The sequence below is a fragment of the Salmo salar genome, chromosome 15 (genome assembly GCF_965601325.2).
Source record: "Salmo salar chromosome 15, fSalSal1, whole genome shotgun sequence".
NCBI lineage: Eukaryota > Metazoa > Chordata > Actinopteri > Salmoniformes > Salmonidae > Salmo > Salmo salar.
Window position 1 is genome coordinate 73,990,377 of NC_138305.1, and position 20,511 is coordinate 74,010,887.

Genomic DNA, 20,511 nt, shown 5'->3' on the forward strand with positions numbered 1-20,511 from the left:
GCTGCACGATCCAGCCATCCCAGCTCCGTTGCCATGACAACATGCTCTAAACATCCACCGTGGCGTGAAGCCGCCTGGGCAGCACAGACGAATGTACTGAAAGTGTCATATTGAGGAATGCCATCACTTGACAGCTTGCCACAGCGGCATGATGCATTTGTCTCGTGCCTTCACTGAACAAGCTGAATGGCTGTCTCATACCATACACATCCACTACAGTACCTTTAATGCACTATATCCTATAAATAGAAATACATTATACATCCACGACAGTTTAACACATCCACTGCAAAAGCCCAGTGGTCCTCAGAAATACTTTACCTTACACTAAGCAGTATGTTCCCAAGTTCAGTTACCAACAGCAGCTGATTTGCCAGCTGTTATTGTTTACATGCTATTTACCTGCATGCTACAGTAGTCAGACATAATGTCCCCAGACCACAGTTACAGAAACAGAATGCATTCTAGTATGTCCTCCAAAAGCATTTCCTGTACATGAAACACAGACCAATGAAATTACCATCAGTTTACACGGCAGCTTTGACCTATGGAAAAGAGCTAAACGTGACAGAGATGTTGGCAAATCCTCTGAAAAGCCTCACATATCAAAATGGATACTAAGAGGGGTAAATTCCAATGAATCCCAGGAATGGACTTGCACAGATTCAGTAGGATTTTGTATGTGCCTAGTCCTAATGTCTTGTTCCCTTTTTGACAGTTTATTTCATTGTTTCCTATTTAACACAAAACAACCACATAATACACCAAACCATAGACAATACAACCAATAAAATACAAAAACAATAACCAACAAGACAAACCAACATACTGTACCAAACAAATAAAGAATGAATAATAAAAACCAAGTCCATAGGGAGATTCTTTTTCTTCTAATAAGTGATACTTCATTGTCATGGTACTCCTGTACGTACCGTTAAAGAGGTATTTTGCAGTTGAAACAATAATAAAGCACCTTCCCCGCCCCTGTTTCCGTAAAAAGATGAGAGATTGGGCTGGCAGGGTTGGGTATGTTACTTTCTAAATGTAATCTGTTATATGTACTAGTTACCTGTCCAAAATTGTAATCAGTAACATCATTTTCGGATTACCCCGACGCAGTAACGTAATCTGATTGCTTTCAGTTAATTTTGGAATACTTTCCCCTTATGAGGCATTAGAATTGGACAAAAGGGATTCATCAAACACATTTAGTGTGTCATCATAGTGGTCTCTGAATTGTGGTCAGACTCACTCATGTGGAACAAACTTAAACGTGTGCTTTCTTTCAATGCCGAATTGAATGTCATTGAGAAAACAAAAAGACGTCGTAATGTATTTTTTCACAAACATTCTATCTGAATTTAAAAGTAATCCAAGAACTAATCATGTAGTTTTTCATAAGTATCTGTAATCTGATTACAATATTTTTGCTAGTAGGGTAACCAGTTGCTCTCTAACCCCGGGGACTGGAGAAATGTAACCACTCCGAAATCCATAGACACAGTTATGGATGCAAGGACGCAGCATCCATTATATCAAAATTATAGTTTTAACCATGTTTTGAGGTTCGTTTACATTTAATTTGATTACAAACATTGGATTAAAACAACCTTATATTTTGGGTTCTGATGGGGTACAAATGTTGAACTAAGCTCATGAGGCATGTATAAATTATATTCTTCAAGAATCAATGGGTACATATCATTAATTTATAAGTAACAAAATAGATGTACAGATGTAGGATACTAATTTGATCAACGTGTTGCATGAGAACCTTCCTGAAATGCAGGAAATGGAAAACTTGTAGTGTATTTGAGGTTTAAAAAGGCTTCTGAAGTTTGTAATTTCCACTTCTAAATTTCAGACTTGATTCTCACATTTTTTAAGTAGGCAAGTCAGTTAAAAACAAATTCTTATTTACAATGACAGCCTACCCCAGCCAAACACGGACGATACCCTATGGGACTCCGAATCACAGCTGGATGTGAATCAGCCTGGATTCGAACCAGGGACTGTAGTGACACCGCTTGCACTGAGTTACTGTGCCTTAGACCACTGTGAAAATCAGGAGTTGCTGCAGGCTTATTTTCCTGCTGTAGCAAACTGACTCAAATTAAGATGCAACATCTACAGCAACTACAGGAGGAAAAGAAGAATTGTCCCAAATATTTTTGGAGTGTGTATTATTTTTTATAGGCTTTTGTCTAAAATAATTTTATAAGATTATGTTTTATCAACATAATCATCCATTCTGTGAACACTGGCTCATTAGAGCTTTTACAATATTTGACCACCAGCCTTAACATCGACACAATACCCAAACATAGTATCTTCTGTCTGGTTAATGTCTTGCTCGTCTGTCCCCTTGGTCAAGAATATATGATAGATAGTTGGTTGTATCTTACAAAATGAAATACAATCATTTATTTTAAGATATGAAGTAAATCATTTAGATGCCGAGCAAATTTCTATGCAACCAGACAATGAAGTATGATCTCATCTCATTTCAATTCAAAGAAGCGTAGCTCAAGATATTTAACAATCAAAACAACTCTCAAACGCTACATACATTACCATAAATTGCTCATTTCATTGGCACCAACACAGATTTTATTATTGTTATTGACAAGTTGATAAGTCAGTGTTCTTTCAAGGTGGCTTCCCTGCAGGGACCACTGGAGCCCTATCAAGTGAAAATCGGCTAATGTGTTTCCCCCATACAGTCTAGGTTGAGCATGTAAATAAATGATAAATGTCAGTGTAGCGTGGTGTTTGGCACCCTGGGTCAGAGCATGGTGTTTGGCACATACAGGGCTGGGAGGCAGGGTGGTGCCATGGAAAAACAGACAGCCTGCCAGGCACACAGGACACACAGTGCAAATGTCATCCCACTTTCCGACGGTCTGTTCTCCAAGTGTCCAAAGCATCCAAGACCATAGGGAGCAGCTGTGACATCTGTAGTTGCACATTGGCAGGTGTGACTGTGCCCGCTGGCTGTTGGCCAGGAGTGGGTGACTGTCAAGGACAGAAAGCTTGGGCCCATAGGAGGAGTGCCACAGTGGAAAGTTAGACAGGCAGGCAGGTAGGCAGACACTGGGCATATTGAGGATTGGTGGTGTGCTAAACAATGGTGCACAGTAGGACCCTAACCGCTTTCGAGGATGTAGTTTAATGTGCCTTCTGAGAAATGGGACACACTTACCCAGATTATGTGGCAGAAATAAAGGAGTATTTGAGTGTCCTCAGATGAGGAAATCCCTAATCTAGTAGAGAAAAATTGCAGCTACATCTGTTACATTGCCAGATGTACGTATATTTCGCAGTTTGTTTACATTTGATAGTAAAGACTGAAAGTCCTCTCTCAGAAAGCACACATGACCCCAGAATGATCTAGTGGGTGAAAGAAAACTGTTCATGGACAACTTGAAATCAAGCGTTCTTAGCCTTGTATTCGGAAATGTAATTACAATAATATTGTGTTCTGATAAAAGACTAAACAGACTTCAGGAAAATGCTCACCAATTCCCTCAGAAAAATAGCTTTGCAAAAACAAACAAACAAGTAACATTGTTCGACAAAATCCTAGAGTGGTCTCTACTTCCCCCTTCTGTTCAATGTGTTCTTTACAGACTAAGGACCAGATTTCCAAAGTGTTTGCACAAAATTGTAGCTGTTATTTTACAGTTAGTTTACAGTTGAGGAAATGTATATTTAATGCAAGATAAAGGGAAAAGGTGTTTTAAGAAAATACAAGTTCTTTGAATGTAACCTTTTTTTATTTATAGAAGACAGTTGCTACCGGCTTCCAGTTTGTTGTCGTAATTGTTGTTTTCTTTTGTTTTGTTCTTTTTTTTTTATAAAATAGACAATTAACAATATTACAAATAATTAAAATTGTTACATCATTCACAGGGTTACAGTCAATGTACATTTGTACAGAAAATGAGATGTCCCAATGCAATCACAGTGGTTAGGACTGGAAGGAGGGGGGGGGGGGGGGGGGGGGGGGGGGGGGGGTTGGCAGACCCTATGTGTCTTTAAGGACACCCAAAGGACGAAGGACAAAAGTGGAAGAGTGTGAAAAGGGTACTATAAAGGTACTATAAAGGTATAGAGATACGGTAATAGTGCAGGTTTAACATGGGACCAGCAGAGGGAATGAGCTTAGCACAGTGTACAGTGTTTGAGTTATTTTTAAACACCTAAAATGACAAAAAAGTAAATGTGCTCATATTGAGGTCACAGCTATATTGAGTTACAGAAGAAGCGTCCATTTTGGTTTCGTTTGTTTGCAAATGGCACGCACTCAGAGATGGCAGGCTCGGAGTGTATTTGTTGACAGCAGCAAAACAGTTTTTGTATGATTTTTTTGTTGTTGTTACAAATCATATTTGTATGATTGTCTTCCTCAATTTAGAAATTCAAATCTTGTATAGTACATTGCCTCCCCCCTTGTTGAGGCAGGCCTATAAAAAAGTAAAATAATAGTGTCTGGGGCTATCCTGCATGATCAATTAACATAGCTTTCCACACATGGACATAATTCCACATAATGCACACTATACCCAGTTGAGAAGCTATTGATAGAGAATAATACGATGAGGACAATGTATCTGGGAAGAACTGCAGAAGAACATATCCCTATTTATCGAAATTGGAAATGACTTTTTTCCCCCAGAGAGGCAGCAGAGTTTGTTGGTTGGGTAGTAACAGTATAACACTTTAATAACACCGTTGATAACTCCATTACCAGCAGTAAATGGTCAAATGTTTCTCATTGAGGTGTATCCTAATTAGTACCATATTCATACCTATTAAATGCTACAGTATGTGAGATGACCTATGGAATGACTGATGGTGATTTATCCATGAAGTGCGGAGACAATGGAAGCATGCAAACACTATCGCACTCAAGGAACAGAGGGTTGCATCATCCTGGTTTGACTAGTGTCTATTTATTTGAATTAAAAATGTTGTTTCTAATCCCTGAACCTCAAGTACAGTATGTTATGGATGGAGTATAAATGTGTAAACTTGTGATTTGTGCTGGCACAATATGAAAAAGAGGTATACCCTATTTCTCAGTACAAAAAAAACGAAATTACCTTTCATCCATTTCTTTAAAAAGTCCCCACTTTTCTCTGTGACGAATCATAAACACGTGTCCTACCTTTTGAAAAATGAATGGCAACGGTATACACATATGTCAATATGAATGCTGTGTATGACCCCAGATCACGTGACAATTCACAGCTCCATCAAAGGTGATCATAGGTAGCAATATAAAAACAAATCACAAAATATCATTATAAAACCCATTTAAAAACAAACCAATTAACAACAGTGTTCTGTGAAGTCTTTTAAATACCAGCAGGCTCCCTTTGGAATTCTTCCCCACCTGGTTGGAGCTTCAGAGGCTGCCATTTTGTGCAAGTACAGTATAGTACACCTGGCTGCATAACCTATTGCAGCCATTTTGTATGTACCATAAATGGAAGGACAAGTGCTTTTTCATGACAGAGCCAAAATATATACTCACACGAGATCCTTTAAACATAGAGGAGGACAAAGGGAAAGTGAAATCTAAACTTTGCACACAACACTTTTGTAATGGAAGAATTTATGGAAGTGCCCATCCTACTTCTTTATTAAGGTGCACATACAAATATTTAAAAAACAAATACCAACTGAGTCACCGAAACAAAGACTGTACGGAGCGGAACTCCAAAACAGTGAAAATGGCCGACATGGTTCAGTGGCTATGGCAGCCTGTGATTCCCAGAAGAGTAAGAGACAATGACATGCACAGTACAGTACTTTATATTATGTTTCATTTGGGCTGTTGGAAGTAATGTGTGTTCAAAGTTTTTTTTTTTCAAGAGAACGGAAGTGAAGGTAGGTAGCAAACAGTAATATAATCACCACAATTTTCAAACTGTCAAATTAGAGCATTATGCACAAGGATGGTAAGTTTGTTCTCACGGGACAGACTCTTCCCGAAGATGAGTCATTTCATTTCACATCCATAAAGTCTATGGAACTGTATGGGAGTCTGACAGTTGTCCTATTCACTATCCAGTACATCATACACTCCGTTCAGAGTACTGGTCCTACTGTTAAAGTCACCGATACCCTCAGAATCTCAATGTGAAAGATGCGAGTAAAGTTATATGAAGTCTTGTCCCAACCTTCTCTTAATATCCCTTTTAAAGGGCCGTCTGTTGATGAGTTTTAGTCTGGGGACCAGTAGAAATCATATCCAACCAAAAGACTGTAAACAATGTCCTACTACAAAAACAAGGAGGGGCTACAGCCGTGCAATCAACAGAGACAGACTGCAGTTGGAGACTGGACAAAATCTGGACAGAGTCTGGACAGTCGTAGACTCAGCACAGCTAGAGACAGACTGAACATAGGAGGGGCAGTGGTTGTGGACTGAATACACGCTGAGCACGGCTGCAGACTGACCAGACTGACCATAAAGTACAGGCTGCCGACTGTTGACTGAACTCATGGGAGTGCGGTCTAGAGAAGGGGGGCTGATGGGGATGGGGGTCACAGTCTGACAGGGAGACCAGGCTGGGGGTCTGGTCCAGTCCAGTGTTCTCCCCGTCTAGACATCAGAGGTCAGACCTCAACGGAGGTGATCTGATTCATCTGGGCCCGCATAGACTGGACACTGTTAAGGATCTTCTTCTGGTGGCCCACTAGGGTCACCCCTACTCGGAGGATGTCCCTGTGGAGAGAGAGAGCAGTCAGTGACACAACACTGAGTCTATGACACATTTAGCACAGTCCAGGACATATTTAGTACACTCCAGGACACATTTAGCACAGTCCACCAGGACACATTTGGCACAGTCCAGGACACATTTAGCACAGTCCAGGACACATTTAGTACAGTCCAGGACACATTTAGTACAGTCCAGGACACATTTAGCACAGTCTGGGATGCATTTAGCACAGTCCAGGACACATTTAGAACAGTCTAGGACACATTTAGCAGTCTGGGGAGGTTCACTTACTCCATGGTCATTTGGGAGACCACGTCGAAGCTGGTGAAGTCCTCGTTGGCAAAGTTCTCCTTGTACTGGCCCATCTTGATGGCATCCAGCCACTCGTCCACGGTGCTGAAGCTGGAGAAGTCAGGCGTGCTGCGGTCCAGCAGAGGTAGGTGAACACTAGGAACAGGAGAGGAACCCAGTGAGAACCCAAACCAAATGACAACCCCAGTGAGAACCCAAACAAACCCAATGACAACCCAGTGAGAACCCAAACAACCTAGTGAGAACCCCGCAAAAAAACAATGACAACCCAGTGAGAACCCAAACAAACCCAATGACAACCTAGTGAGAACCCCGCAAAAAAACAATGACAACCCAGTGAGAACCCAAACAAACCCCAAAAGACAAGGAGAAAAGACAAATAAACAGTGATGGATAGGCCTCTGAGATGAATGGTCGTCACTGAGGAAAGGAGATGAGGAAAGGGTGGATGCCAATTAAGATGACTGACATACAGCCCGTGAGTGCCTTACCTTGATGACAGCGGCGTCGTGGCCTTCAGACTGTTGGGGTTGCGGATCATCTTGTCCAGGTTATTGACAATCTGGCTGAACTTGGGCCGATTGTTGCGGTCCTTCTGCCAGCAGTCCAGCATGAGCTGGTGCAGGGCACTAGGGCAGTCCATGGGCGGGGGCAACCGGTAGTCCTGTTCTATGGCATTGATCACCTACAGGGCATTGGCACAGATTGATATGAAAATGAATATAAATGATGATTTAGAAATCAAAGAGGCCTTGACCTAAGTTGTTGGTCTCCCCGTGTGGTTTAAAGTGCCTGAATCAAATGTATAGTAAGTATAGTGAGACTGTCTCTATCTGTATGTGTCTCGATCGCTCCCCCTAAAAGTATTGGGACAGCGACATATTTGAAGTGATACAATAACTATGAAGTGCAGACTGTCAGCTTTAATATGAGGGTATGTTCATCTATATCAGGTGAACGTTTAGAAATTACAGTACTTTTTGTACATAGTCCCCCCATTTTAGGGAACCAAAAGTATTGGGACAAATTCATTTATATGTGTATTAACATTGTAAATAGTTAAATATTTGGTCCCATATTCATAGCACGCAATGACTATATCAAGCTCGTGACTCTACAAATTGGTTGGATGCATTTGCTGTTTGTTTTGGTTGTGTTTCTGATTATTTTGTGCCCAGTAGAAATGAATGGTAAATAATGTACTTTGTCATTTTGGAGACACATTTATTGTAAATAAGAATAGATTACAGATAGTCGTGAATTAATCGTGAATAATGATGCATGAGAAAGTAACAGACTGCCAAATATCATACCTCCAAGACATGCTAACAGTTGAAAAATATATGGCAAATAGAAATAGCAAAAATGTTTATTTTAAATTTACAATCTGTAGAAACAATGAGAATAGAAAGGTTCAGGATTTTGGTGAAACATCACAACAAAATATAGGGCAAATAGAAATCCAATATGGATGGTGTTTAGAGATAGATGGGAGCAGTTGAGGGTAGAGGAAGGACAGGAGTAAAAACAAACAAAATAGAACTATTGTAAAATATATTGTAAAATGGACTGTCCATAAAATGTATATAGTATGTATAACTCCCGAGTGGTGCAGGGGTCTAAGGCACTGCATCTCAGTGCTAGAGGTGTCACTACAGACCCTGGTTCGATCCCGGGCTGTATCACAACTGGCATTGATAGCGAGTCCCATAGGGCACAATTGGCTCAGGGTCTTCTGGGTTAAGGGAGGGTTTGGCCAGGGTAGGCCATCATTGTAAATAACAACTTAGTTAAATAAAAAAAATACGATGGAGCTACAGGCCTAAGACATTACAAGAACAGGGGAGGTTTGCATTTTTTGGGGGGTATGATATTTGTGCATCTATAACTTTCTCAGTCATCATTATTCACAATTCATTCAGGACTATTCGCAATCATGATAGCAACCACATTAATATAGATGTGTTCATAAATGTATTCTATTCTTATTTACAATAAAAGTGACTCCAAAATGACACCATTCATTTCTATTGTGCTCCAAATAATCTAAAACACAACCGAAACAAACAGAAAATGCATCCAACAAAGCTGTAGAGTCACAAACTTGATGTAGTCATTGGGTGCTATGAATATGGGACCAAATACATCACTTTTTACTACTTTAATACACATCAGTGAATTTATCCCAATACTTTTGGTCCCCTAAAATGGCAAGACTATGTACAAAAAGTATTGTAATTTCTAAACGGTTCATTCAATAATGGATGAAAATACCCTCAAATTAAAACTGGCCGTCTGCAGTTTAACTTCATAGTCTTTGTATGATTTCAAATATAAAGTGCTTGAGTACAGAGCCAAAACAACAACAAAAATGTTTTACTGTCCCAATACTTTTGGAGGTCACTTTATGTCTTTGTTCTGCTGCTAGTCTACCATACACACATTGCAAATCAAATCAAATTGTATTTGTCACATGCACCAACTACAACAAGTGTAGTAGACCTTACAGTGAAATGCTTATTTACAAGCCCTTAACCAACAATGCAGTTTTAAGAAAATCCCTAAAAAAGTAAGAGATAAGAATAAAGATAAAGATAAAGAATAAAGAATAAAGATAAAGAGCAGCAGTAAATAACAATAGCGGGGCTATAGGTAATTGAGGTAATAATGTACATGTTGATAGAGTTATTAAAGTGGCTATGCATAGATAATAACAGAGAGTAGCAGCAGTGTCTGGGGGGGATGCAAATAGTCTGGGTAGCCATTTGATTAGCTGTTCAGGAGTCTTATGGCTTGTGGGTAGAAGCTGTTTAGAAGCCTCTTGGACCTAGTCTTGGCACTCCGGTACCGCTTGCTGTGCAGTAGCAGAGAGAATAGTCTATGACTAGGGTGGCTGGAGTCTTTGACAATTTTTAGGGGCTTCCTCTGACACCGCCTGGTAAAGAGGTCCTGGATGACAGGAAGCTCCTGAGGGAGAATAGGTTTTATTGTGCCCTTGTCACGACTGCCTTGGTGTGCTTGGACCATGTTAGTTTGTTGGTGATGTGGACGCCAAGGAACTCTCAACCTGCTCCACTACAGCCCCGTCAATGAGAATGGGGGCATGCTTGGTCCTCCCTTTCCTGTAGTCCACAATCAACTGCTTTGTCTTGATCATGTTGAGGGAGAGGTTGTTGTCCTTGCACCACACGGTCAGGTCTCTGACCTCCTCCCTATTGGCTGTCTCATCGTTGTTGGTGATCAGGCCTACCACTGTTGTGTCATCAGCAAACTTAATGATGGTGTTGGAGTCGTGCCTGGCCGTGCAGTTAGGAGTGAACAGGGAGTACAGGAGGGGAATGAGCACGCACCCCTAAGGGGCCCCCATTTTGAGGATCAGCGTGGCGGATGTGTTGTTACCTACCCTTGCCACCTGGGGGCGGCCCATCAGGAAGTCCAGGATCCAGTTGCAGAGGGAGGTGTTTAGTCCCAGGGTCCTTAGCTTAGTGATGAGCTTCGAGGGCACTATGGTGTTGAACGCTGAGCTGTAGTCAATGAATAACATTGTCACATAGGTGTTCCTTTTGTCCAGGTGGGAAAGGGCAGTGTGGAGTGCAATAGAGATTTCATCATCTGTGGATCTGTTGGTGTGGTATGCAAATTGGAGTGGATCTAGGGTTTCTAGGATAATGGTGTTGGTGTGAGCCATGACCAGTCCTTCAAAGCATTTCATGGCTGCAGACGTGAGCGCTACTGGTTGGTAGCAAACCCTGCCACATCCGACGAGTGTCAGAGCCGGCGTAGTACGATTCAAACTTAGTCCTGTATTGACGCTTAGCCTGTTTGATGGAGGGCATAGCAGGATTTCTTATAAGCTTCCGGGTTAGAGTCCCGCTCCTTGAAAGTGGCAGCTCTACCATTTAGCTCAGTGCGAATGTTGTCTGTAATCCATGGCTTCTGGTTGGGGTATGTACGTACAGGCACTGTGGGGATGACGAACTCGATGCACTTATTAATGAAGCCAGTGACTGATGTGATGTACTCCTCAATGCCATCGGAAGAATCCCGGAACATATTCCAGTCCTGTAGTTTAGCATCTGCTTCATCTGACCACTTTTTTATAGACCGAGTCACTGGTGCTTCCTGTTTAAATTTTTGCTTGTACTCAGGAATCAGGAGGATAGAGTTATGGTCCAATTTGCCAAATGGAGGGCGAGGGAGAGCTTTGTACTATGTGTGTGGAGTAAAGGTGGTGTAGAATTTTTTTCCCCCTCAAATAGTGTGAATCAAAGATATCCTGTCAAGTAGAGAGAGAGAGAGAGAGAAGAGAGAGAGAGAGAGAGAGAGAGAGAGAGAGAGAGAGAGAGAGAGAGAGAGAGAGAGAGAGAGAGAGAGAGAGAGAGAGAGAGAGAGAGAGAGAGAGAGAGAGATGATGACTCCTGGATACTCACATCTTGATTACTCATGTCCCAGTAGGGCCTCTCTCCGTATGACATCACCTCCCACATGACGATGCCGTAGCTCCACCCATCACTGGAGGAGGTGAACTTCCTGTACTGGATGGCTTCCGGGGCAGTCCATCGGATAGGGATCTTCCCTCCCTGGAAAGACAGACAAGTGTTGCGTACCAATTCTCTACCCTTCAGTCAGGACTGTGCACTCGATCACTCTCCATATGCATTTAGAAGTATTGGATTGGTGCAAGTAATTTAGCAAACACTCTAATTCCAGAGCGATTTAATGTCAGTTTCCACCATATTTCTTAAATTTGTCCATTTCTTTTAAAACTATAAGGAGTACAAAAAAGAGGAAGGAAGTGCTGCTAGATAACACACTAGTACAGTAGGGATTTGTAAATAAAAGGTGCTCTTTGGTTAAAAGGGGTTAAATAACAAATATTTGAAAACTCTGACACATTTCGGAGAACTCCCTGATGAAGGCCATGCTGCCAAAACGCGTCTTATAAAAAATATTGTTTCATTGAACATGCCATACAAATAAAGGCTTTTTAATTCCCTTGGTCCTCCTTGCTTTTTTTGTTGTTGAGTGCACACTCAGGAGTAGGGTAAAAAATGGACTGCAGGCTGCAAATAATACCTAGGTTGTGGGTGGATCTTAATAGTCTCAAGAAGTAATAGTTGTTTCCTCATCTCCATTAACTTCATCTGCACTGATCTAATAGCACTGGACAGTTGAAAGCAAATTCTTTGTTAAAGGGATACTTCAGGATTTTGGCAATGTTGATCTTTATCTACTTCCCCAGTCAGATGAACTCGTGGATACCATTTTGATGTCTCTGCAATTTGAATGAAGTTGCTTACTAGCGTTAGTGCATAGCTAGTTAGCATTGACTCGTGAAACTACCTCTAACTTCCTTCATACTGGATGCAGATACATAAAAATGGTATCCACAAGTTAATTTGACTCTGGAGAAGTAAAGGCCTTCATTGCCAGAATCTCAAAGTATCCCTTCAAGCAACTGTGATATTGCTTTCCTGTGTCCTATACTTGAAAATCAGTGGCGATGAAAGGACGGAGACGAGAAGAACCCACTTTAGACTTAGAATGCATCCTATATGCATATTCTTAAACCTGATACAGTTCCATACTAGCATACCACTTACAATGCACGCCCAATACATTGCTTCATAATAAGTGGTATTCTAGTCTGTATATTGGAACCATAGAAATATAATCTATTCCTATGATTGGTACAGAGCCATACTCACCAGGACACTGGTGGTTGTGGGGTCTGACATGCCCAAAATACATTGCTTCATACTACACAGTATGGAAGTATGGATATTGGGACAGAGCCACACTCACCAGGGCGCTGGTGTAAGTGGGATCTGATGTGTCATCCTCCAGAAAGCGCGAGAGCCCGAAGTCAGACACCTTACACACCAGGTTGCTATTGACCAGGATGTTGCGGGCGGCCAGGTCCCGGTGCACGTAGTTCATGTCATTCAGGTACTTCATGCCCGCTGCTATGCCACGCAGCATGCCCACCAGTTGGATCACTGTGAACTGCCCGTCATTTTGCTAAAAAAATACAGAAATGTTATATTGCTATATGTTATGCTATACTGTGCTATGTTATGCTATGTTTGTTATGTTATGTTTTATGCTGTAATCTCTGAAATGTGCTCAGGCGTACGGTACACGTTCTCAAAAAATGATGCTGGTTCTCATATTAGTTTCCAGGCGTTGTTAGCCGCACAAAATTTAGCGTCTGGTTAATCCTCATCTGGATCTGTGAGCTCACCTGATCTAACTAAGCCAACTCCGCACACCTCACACCTGGGCCCAACCCGGAGGGGCACACTACAGCGAATCAAAAACAAGAAAGCTATAAAGTGTTGATGCAGAGGAGAGACAGCCACTGTGTTCTTGAATCCATGTGTTCTTGATGTAGAAACATAGTTGTAGTTGAAAAATCTGTAGTCGATAAGAGATACTTATCCACTGTCTGGTTACTGTGATACAGTGCCTTCAGAAAGTAGTCATACCCTTTGACTTATTCCACATTTTGTTGTGTTACAGACTGAATTCAAAATAAATTAAAAACAAACATCTCACCCATCTACACACAAAGTGAAAACGTGTTTTTAGAAATGTTTGCATATTTATAGAAAATTAAATACAGAAATATCTCATTTACATAAGTATTCACACCCCTTTAATCATCCTTGAGATGTCACTACAACTTGATTGGAGTCCACCTGTGACCAATTCAATTGTTTGGACATGATTTAGAAAGAAACACATCTGTCTATATAATGTCCCACAGTTGACAGCACAGGTCAGAGCAGAAACTATACCATCAAATCCAAGAAACTGTCCATAGATCTCCGAGAATTGTGATGAGGCATATATCTGGGGAAGGGTATAAAACAATTTATAGTGTTGAAAGTTTCCAAGAGCACAGTGGTCTCCATTGTTGGGAAATTGAAAAAATATGGAACTACCCAGACTCCGCCTAGAGCTGGCCGTGCGACCAAACTGAGCAAATGGGCAAGAAGGACCTTGGTCAGGGAGGTGACCAAGAACCCAATGACCACTCTGACATAACTACAGACTTCCTTGGCTGAGATGAGAGAACCTGCCAGGAGGACAACAGTCTCTATAGCACTGAACCAATTTAGGCTTTATGGGAGTGCAGCCAGGTGGAAGCCACTCCTGAGAAAAAGGCATATGACACCACACCTGGAGTTTGCAAAAAGGCATATGAGAGCATAAGGCAAAAGATTTTGTGGTCTGATGAAACAAACATTTTACTCTTTGGCCTGAATGCAAAGCGCAATGTCTGGAGAAAACCAGACACAGCTCATCACCGTCTAACACCATCCCTTCCGTGAAGCAATGGGGATTCTTTTTAGCGGCAGGGGCTGGGAGACTGGTAAGGATAGAGGGAACAATGAATGGAGTCAAATACAGGCAAATCCTTGATGAGAACCTGCTTCAGAGTGTAAATGACCTTAGACTGGGGCGAAGATTTATGTTCCAACAGGACAAGGACCCCAAGCATACATCCAAAGCAACACTGGAAAGGCTTCAGAACAAGGATGTGAAAGTCAATGAGTGGCCCAGCCAAAGCCCAGACTTGAAACCCATTGAAAAACAATACTTGAAGAATGCTGTTCACCACTGCTTCCCATCCAACCTAACAGAGCTTGAGAAAATCTGCAGGGAAGAATGGAAGAAAATCCCCAAATCCAGATGTGCAAAGCTGATACAGACATACCCAAGATGACTCAAAGCTGTAATCGCCACCAAAGGTGCATCTACAAAGTATTGACTCAGAGGTGTGAAGACTAATGTGAATGACATATATTTCATTTTCAATAAATTAGCAAAAATTATGTTTTCACTTTGTCATTATGGAGTGTTCTTTTTAGATGAGTAAAACAAAAACAATACATTTTGAATTCAGGCTATAACACAACAAAATGTGGAATAAGTCAAGGGGTATGAATACTTTCTGAAGGTCACTGTATAATTTAAATGCTGTCATATTTATTATCTCCGAAATTCACTCAGGAGAATAGGCAGAGATCCAGCCCTTAGGTTCTCCACTCCTAACTTAGTCACCTTTCCTTTTATTTGCACTGATCCAAAAAGACAAGACAGGGGAAAGCAACCTACTGTGTTTGAACCTGAAGTGTCTGGAAGAAGGAAGGAAAGGAGAAAAGATCTCTCCAGCGTATTGAGATGCCCTACGTTGAGGCCCATTGACCTACTGACCCTGAGGAAGGAGTCCAGCGATCCGTTCTCCATGAACTCAGTGATGATCATGACGGGGGCGCTCTTGGTGACCACACCCTCCAGGTGGATGATGTTGGGGTGGTCAAACTGGCCCATGATGGATGCCTCAGATAGGAAGTCCCGCCTCTGGCGCTCTGTGTAGCCCACCTTCAGGGTCTTGATGGCCACCAGGATCTCTCTCTTTCCGGGGAGACGCAGGTTCCCGCTGCACACCTCCCCAAACTCTCCTGAACAATAACATGTTCAGGTTTACTGTGCATCAGCAAAGGGCTCTGATACATCACTACAGATGCCGTATCTTAATTTGATCATCCTGTTGCAGAAATGTTCCTGCAAAGCAGGTAATGCAAACGTGTAGTGTATTCAAGGTTTAACAAGGCTTATAAAGTTTGCCATTTCCACTTTAACATTTTAGACTTGATTTGACCTAACATTTCTTTTTTACAAAAATGTCCATTAATTATAATCCACATAATAATTCACATTTCTTGTTGCTGCAGGATTATTTTCCTGCTGTAGCAAACTGGCTCAAATTAAGATCCTACATCTGCATAAGACTTCCAAGTGCTATGATATGGGTCTGTAACTTGGATATATTAAATGTAAGACAATCTTACAAGATGTATTATTGGGTTTAATACACACGTGTATATCAATATCACACTTTATGGGCCAGTTTCCCAGACCCAGATTAAGTCAAGTCCTGGACTAAAAGTGATTTAAATGGAGAATCTCCATTGAGAATGCTTTTTAGTCCGGGACTAATCTTGAAATGTGTTATAATGTATATTTTGTAATGTATATAGGGTTTTCACCTTCACCGGTTGATTTTTTACCTGCGCCAATGACTTGCTCAATCTTGACACAGGAGGTGTCAATCTCTTTGGCAAACTCCCTCACTGCCTCGTTGGGGTCCTCATAAGTGAATGGGTCGATATAGATCTTCATTCCTGGAGACACTTGGAAGGAGAAACAAAGAAAACAGAGGCTATGCATAATATCCAGTACCAGTCAAAAGTTTAGACACACCTACTCATTCAAGGGTTTTTCTTTATTTTACTATTTTACTAGAATGCCAAGAGTGTGCAAAGCTGTTATCAAGGCAAAGGGTGGCTACTTTGAAGAATCTCAAATGTAAAATATATTTTGATTTGTTTAACACTTTTTTGGTTACTATATGATTCCATATGTGTTATTTCATAGTTTTGATGTCTTCACATTTATTCTATAATGTAGAAAATAGTAAAAATGAAGAAAAACCCTTGAATGAGTAGCTGTGTCGAAACTTTTGACTGGTACTGTGCATCCTGGGGATACGCAATTGGGACTACATACAACAGTAGCTAAAACCTTGCCTGGGCTAAGACCTGATACAGGTAGTTAGGTACAGTAGTAACTCTGAACTCCTAGTATTCCACATCTAACCGTAATATCCCCACTGTCTCCAGGATGACAGTATTATTCCAAAACAAATGTTTCACTCCACCATTCAACACATTTGCCACTGATAGATGTTTATCTGTTGGAAGGTGGATCTATATAAATCTAAATGAATCCTAGTTCAAAAAAAGATCATTCAAATTGTAAAAACATGTTACTCACTGTGGCCGCTGGTGTAGTGCTGGAGCTTATCTGTGAATTCAGATTCTGGTCTCTCAGAGCTTCTTCGATTGCAGACGATGACGAATACGACAACAGCGATGATGAAGACCATGCCTGCAGCGGCGGAGCCAATGATGAGGGGGAGCTTCTCCTGAAAGCTGGACTTGTACTCTTCTGCAAGTACACAACAAAATAAACCCCATAGGTTGGCCTACTCTGTAATGTTGCACTTTTGGGACTGTACCATTTAGCGGGCCAGCACCAAAAGTGTTTGGGAAAAAAACATAAAAAAATACTATTCAGTGGTTCGAGGTTTGGTTCAAACGGCATACCTTCGGTCATGGTCTGAAAGAACATTTTTCCGCTGAAGCGTCCAAATCCAGCCACGGTTCGAGCCCGCACCTGGAAGACGTATATAGCTCCGGGCTTCAGGCCCCGGATGACTGCTGTGTTGGTCTGACTGCGCACCACTGATGAGTTCCATTCTGCCATGCTCTGGAACACACAGTGTAAGACTGGATCTGCTCACTGTCTGAATGCTCCCCAAGCTTACAGTAATAGCAATTACAGCAGTAATACAGCAGTAACACCTGTCAACTGACTTTACCTTTTCATAGTACTGCAGCTCATAGTCTAGTATGAGACCGTTGGGCTGGTCAGGTTGGGACCAGGAGAGAGTGATGCTGTCAGGGGTCCGGCTCACCTGGTGCATAATCGACACGGCCGATGGCGCTGAGAGAGAGAGAGAGAGAGAGAGAGAGAGAGAGAGGAGAGAGAGAGAGAGGAGAGAGAGAAGAGAGAGCGAGAGCCAGAGAGAGAGAGAGAAAAGAGAGGAGAGGGAGATACAGGTTCAGATAGACAGGGATAGAAGGGTTAAGGTTAGTGACAACACCACAACACCCGGGAGCAGACAGCTTTAAAATCCCAACTGCCAATCAAGAACTAGACTAATGATGCAGCAGCCTGTACCTGGTCCTGCACCCTGTCTCTAAGGCTGACATCTGTACTGTGCTGAAGGAACTGAGAGCCATGAACATCGGAGGCAGTTTATTAAGTACTATTACAGTCATCCATGCTCTGAAAATACTAATAGTAATATTGTATTTGTTTTCAAAGGGGTGAAATATTCATTCAGTAGGCAAAGACACACAGGCATGTGTGCGCGCACACACACACACACACACACACACACACACACACACACACACACACACACACACACACACACACACACACACACACACACACACACACACACACACACACACACACACACACACACACACACACACACACACACACACACGCATTTCGTTAATGAAGGCTTAATGAGGGCCTGTTAATGTAATATTAGTGCTTCTCCTTACATTCTGTAATTGCAGGTCCCAGCAGCCCCAGAGGCACTGGGGTTCATGGGAACCTGAGTTTGTTTTTTTTACAGTCCCAGCCCAGACAGTAATTAGGACTGACAGCTACTGCACTGGAGAAAAGACTACAGTGTCAAGGGCAGAGAGTTTCAACCGATAGCCTGACCCCAATAACAACACTGCCTAACACCCAGTCCATTGAATGTCATGTCTGAATACTGTATACCAAGCACCCTAAATGCAGTGCAACTTACTCAATACTAATAAAGGTCCCAAATCAATCTGTCACTGAATTATTCTGGAATATCCTCTATCTCATGCACACATCATAAATATTACTTAAGCATCCTTACACAGACATGGTTTGTACCACATGAAGTATATATGTACTTATGCTGATCTTGCCCTTGGAAAACACCAGGATGATCGATTGTTTCGTCCATCAAAATATCTAAACCTATTCGGTGTAATATTTCCTTTGGCACTCCTTGTCAGACTGGACACACTGCTGACCATTTCTCTCCACTGAACTTCACACTTGAACACAGTACTGTTGGAGAAGAGTGAATTAATTGCTGTAGCGGACTGTGTCTATTGGTTCCTTACCGGCCTGGTTGGTGGTGATTTTGACCGAGGAGTACTGTGGCGAGTAGGGGCTCTGGTCGGAGACCCCGTTGACTGCCTGGATCTCAAAGGTGTACTGCGTGTGGGCCAGCAGGTCACTGATGTGGACCTTGGTCTCTGTCAGGCCCAGTTGGCGGGGGACGAACTGGACATTGTCCCCGCAGCGTGTACAGCCTCCCCGGCCCCCTCCACAGCTCTTACAGATGATGTTGTAGACCACGTCCTCGCGGCCCCCGCCATCGCGCGGCGCGCTCCACTCCAACCTCAGGGCTGTCTCGTTCACGATGGAGATTACACTCTGGGGCGCAGAGGGGATGGCTGTCAGGGAAGAGGGGGGATATGAGGAAGAATTTAGGGAGGGTCACTGATAATAAGGTCTATACTCCAGACACTGGTCATCATCAACCTTGGTCCTGAGGAGCAACAGGGGGTGCAGGGTTTGATTTCAACCCAACCCACACCCTGTACTATAGCTCTCCAGGATCTGAGTTGTTGACTACTGGTTAACTCTGTAATAAATTACCTCTATGTGGTTGGAGTAGTGTACAGTAGGTTACAAAACTACAGTCTCTACACTTCAACTGAACAGAAAGTATTCACCTTAGCTGATTATTCGGACACTAAATTCAAAGATTCCAAAGTATGAGCTCTATTCAACCCCATCAGGCTTCAGATAAACATTTTCAATAGTAGGGAGAGGGAGCAGTGAAAAGAGCAGTGAGCTAGCTAGTTAGCGTCCTGTCAGAATCTGAGAGACACAAAGAATGCCCATGCACGCTCATTTCTGCCTCTTCAATCAGAAAGAGACTGCTGAGGGCCACCTCGCCATTGTGGCCCTGGTTGCGTCCCATATAGAACCATATTGCCTTGATAGTACACTACTTCTTACCAGGGCCCATAATAGGGTACCCATAGGGCTCAGGGTCAAAATTAGTCCACTATAAAGGCAATAGGGTACCATTTGGGACGCAGGCCATGTTTTCACATTCTAAAACAGCTGCCCCCCTCATAAGGGACAGGCTTATGCAAATCTCTCTATTTTCTCAGAGGTCCTTTTCGGACTGTTGCACCAATGGAAGAGAATGGAAGGGACATTCCACCAAGAGAATGGAAGGGACATTCCACCAGTTCAGTGCGTATACAAAAGAGGGCTACCACATACCAGGATGAAGCATAACCCGTGTTTTTCCCTCAGATACGGGGCACCTAGAAGTAAGCATCACTTTGGTATTTCTTATGTGAAAATATGTGGAGCTGGAGTGTTGTTAACAGAGCGGACGTTGAATAGGTTAGCAGTTGTCTTTGTGCTCATTGCAATATGCACAAAATATATCAGATTAATTCTGTCTTTGCTAGACAGGTGCTTTTATCTATAGTGAATGGCACATTAGGCCTAAATTATTAGAGGTGAGGTGATAGATTATGTTAGTAAATTCAAAATCACAAATGAAAACTCAGTTCACAAATTGATAATGACCCATTATGTCCTGAGAGCATTTGTTAATTCATTAGTCAAAATGTAAATGTGCACGCTGCAAAACGTTATATTCTTAAATACACAAAAAGCCTACTAAATAAGCTGTAGTAATGAGAATCTCCACTGTCTTTCCTTAACACTGTGCTACAGC

General features: G+C 42.1%; 1 protein-coding gene across 4 annotated transcripts in view; it reads right to left on the reverse strand.

Moving 5' to 3' along the window:
- Positions 1 to 5,301: 5,301 nt before the first annotated feature.
- The window catches only part of LOC106572237 (ephrin type-B receptor 2), a 60,913-nt gene continuing 45,703 nt past the window's right edge, over positions 5,302 to 20,511 (reverse strand). Inside the window, exons 5-15 of one of the 4 annotated variants that reach the window (XM_014146257.3) lie at positions 18,866 to 19,201; positions 17,500 to 17,624; positions 17,225 to 17,387; positions 16,893 to 17,066; positions 16,127 to 16,240; positions 15,270 to 15,517; positions 12,852 to 13,067; positions 11,477 to 11,626; positions 7,538 to 7,731; positions 7,026 to 7,181; positions 5,302 to 6,736 (exon numbers count right to left, since the gene is read on the reverse strand). In XM_014146257.3, coding sequence (XP_014001732.1) covers positions 6,628 to 6,736; positions 7,026 to 7,181; positions 7,538 to 7,731; positions 11,477 to 11,626; positions 12,852 to 13,067; positions 15,270 to 15,517; positions 16,127 to 16,240; positions 16,893 to 17,066; positions 17,225 to 17,387; positions 17,500 to 17,624; positions 18,866 to 19,201 — 1,985 coding nt within the window. In that variant the 3' untranslated portion in view covers positions 5,302 to 6,627. Of the gene's footprint in view, positions 6,737 to 7,025; positions 7,182 to 7,537; positions 7,732 to 11,476; positions 11,627 to 12,851; positions 13,068 to 15,269; positions 15,518 to 16,105; positions 16,250 to 16,892; positions 17,067 to 17,224; positions 17,388 to 17,499; positions 17,625 to 18,865; positions 19,202 to 20,511 lie in introns of all 4 variants that reach the window. The other 3 variants (XM_014146254.3, XM_014146256.3, XM_014146253.3) reach the window with 3 other exon arrangements.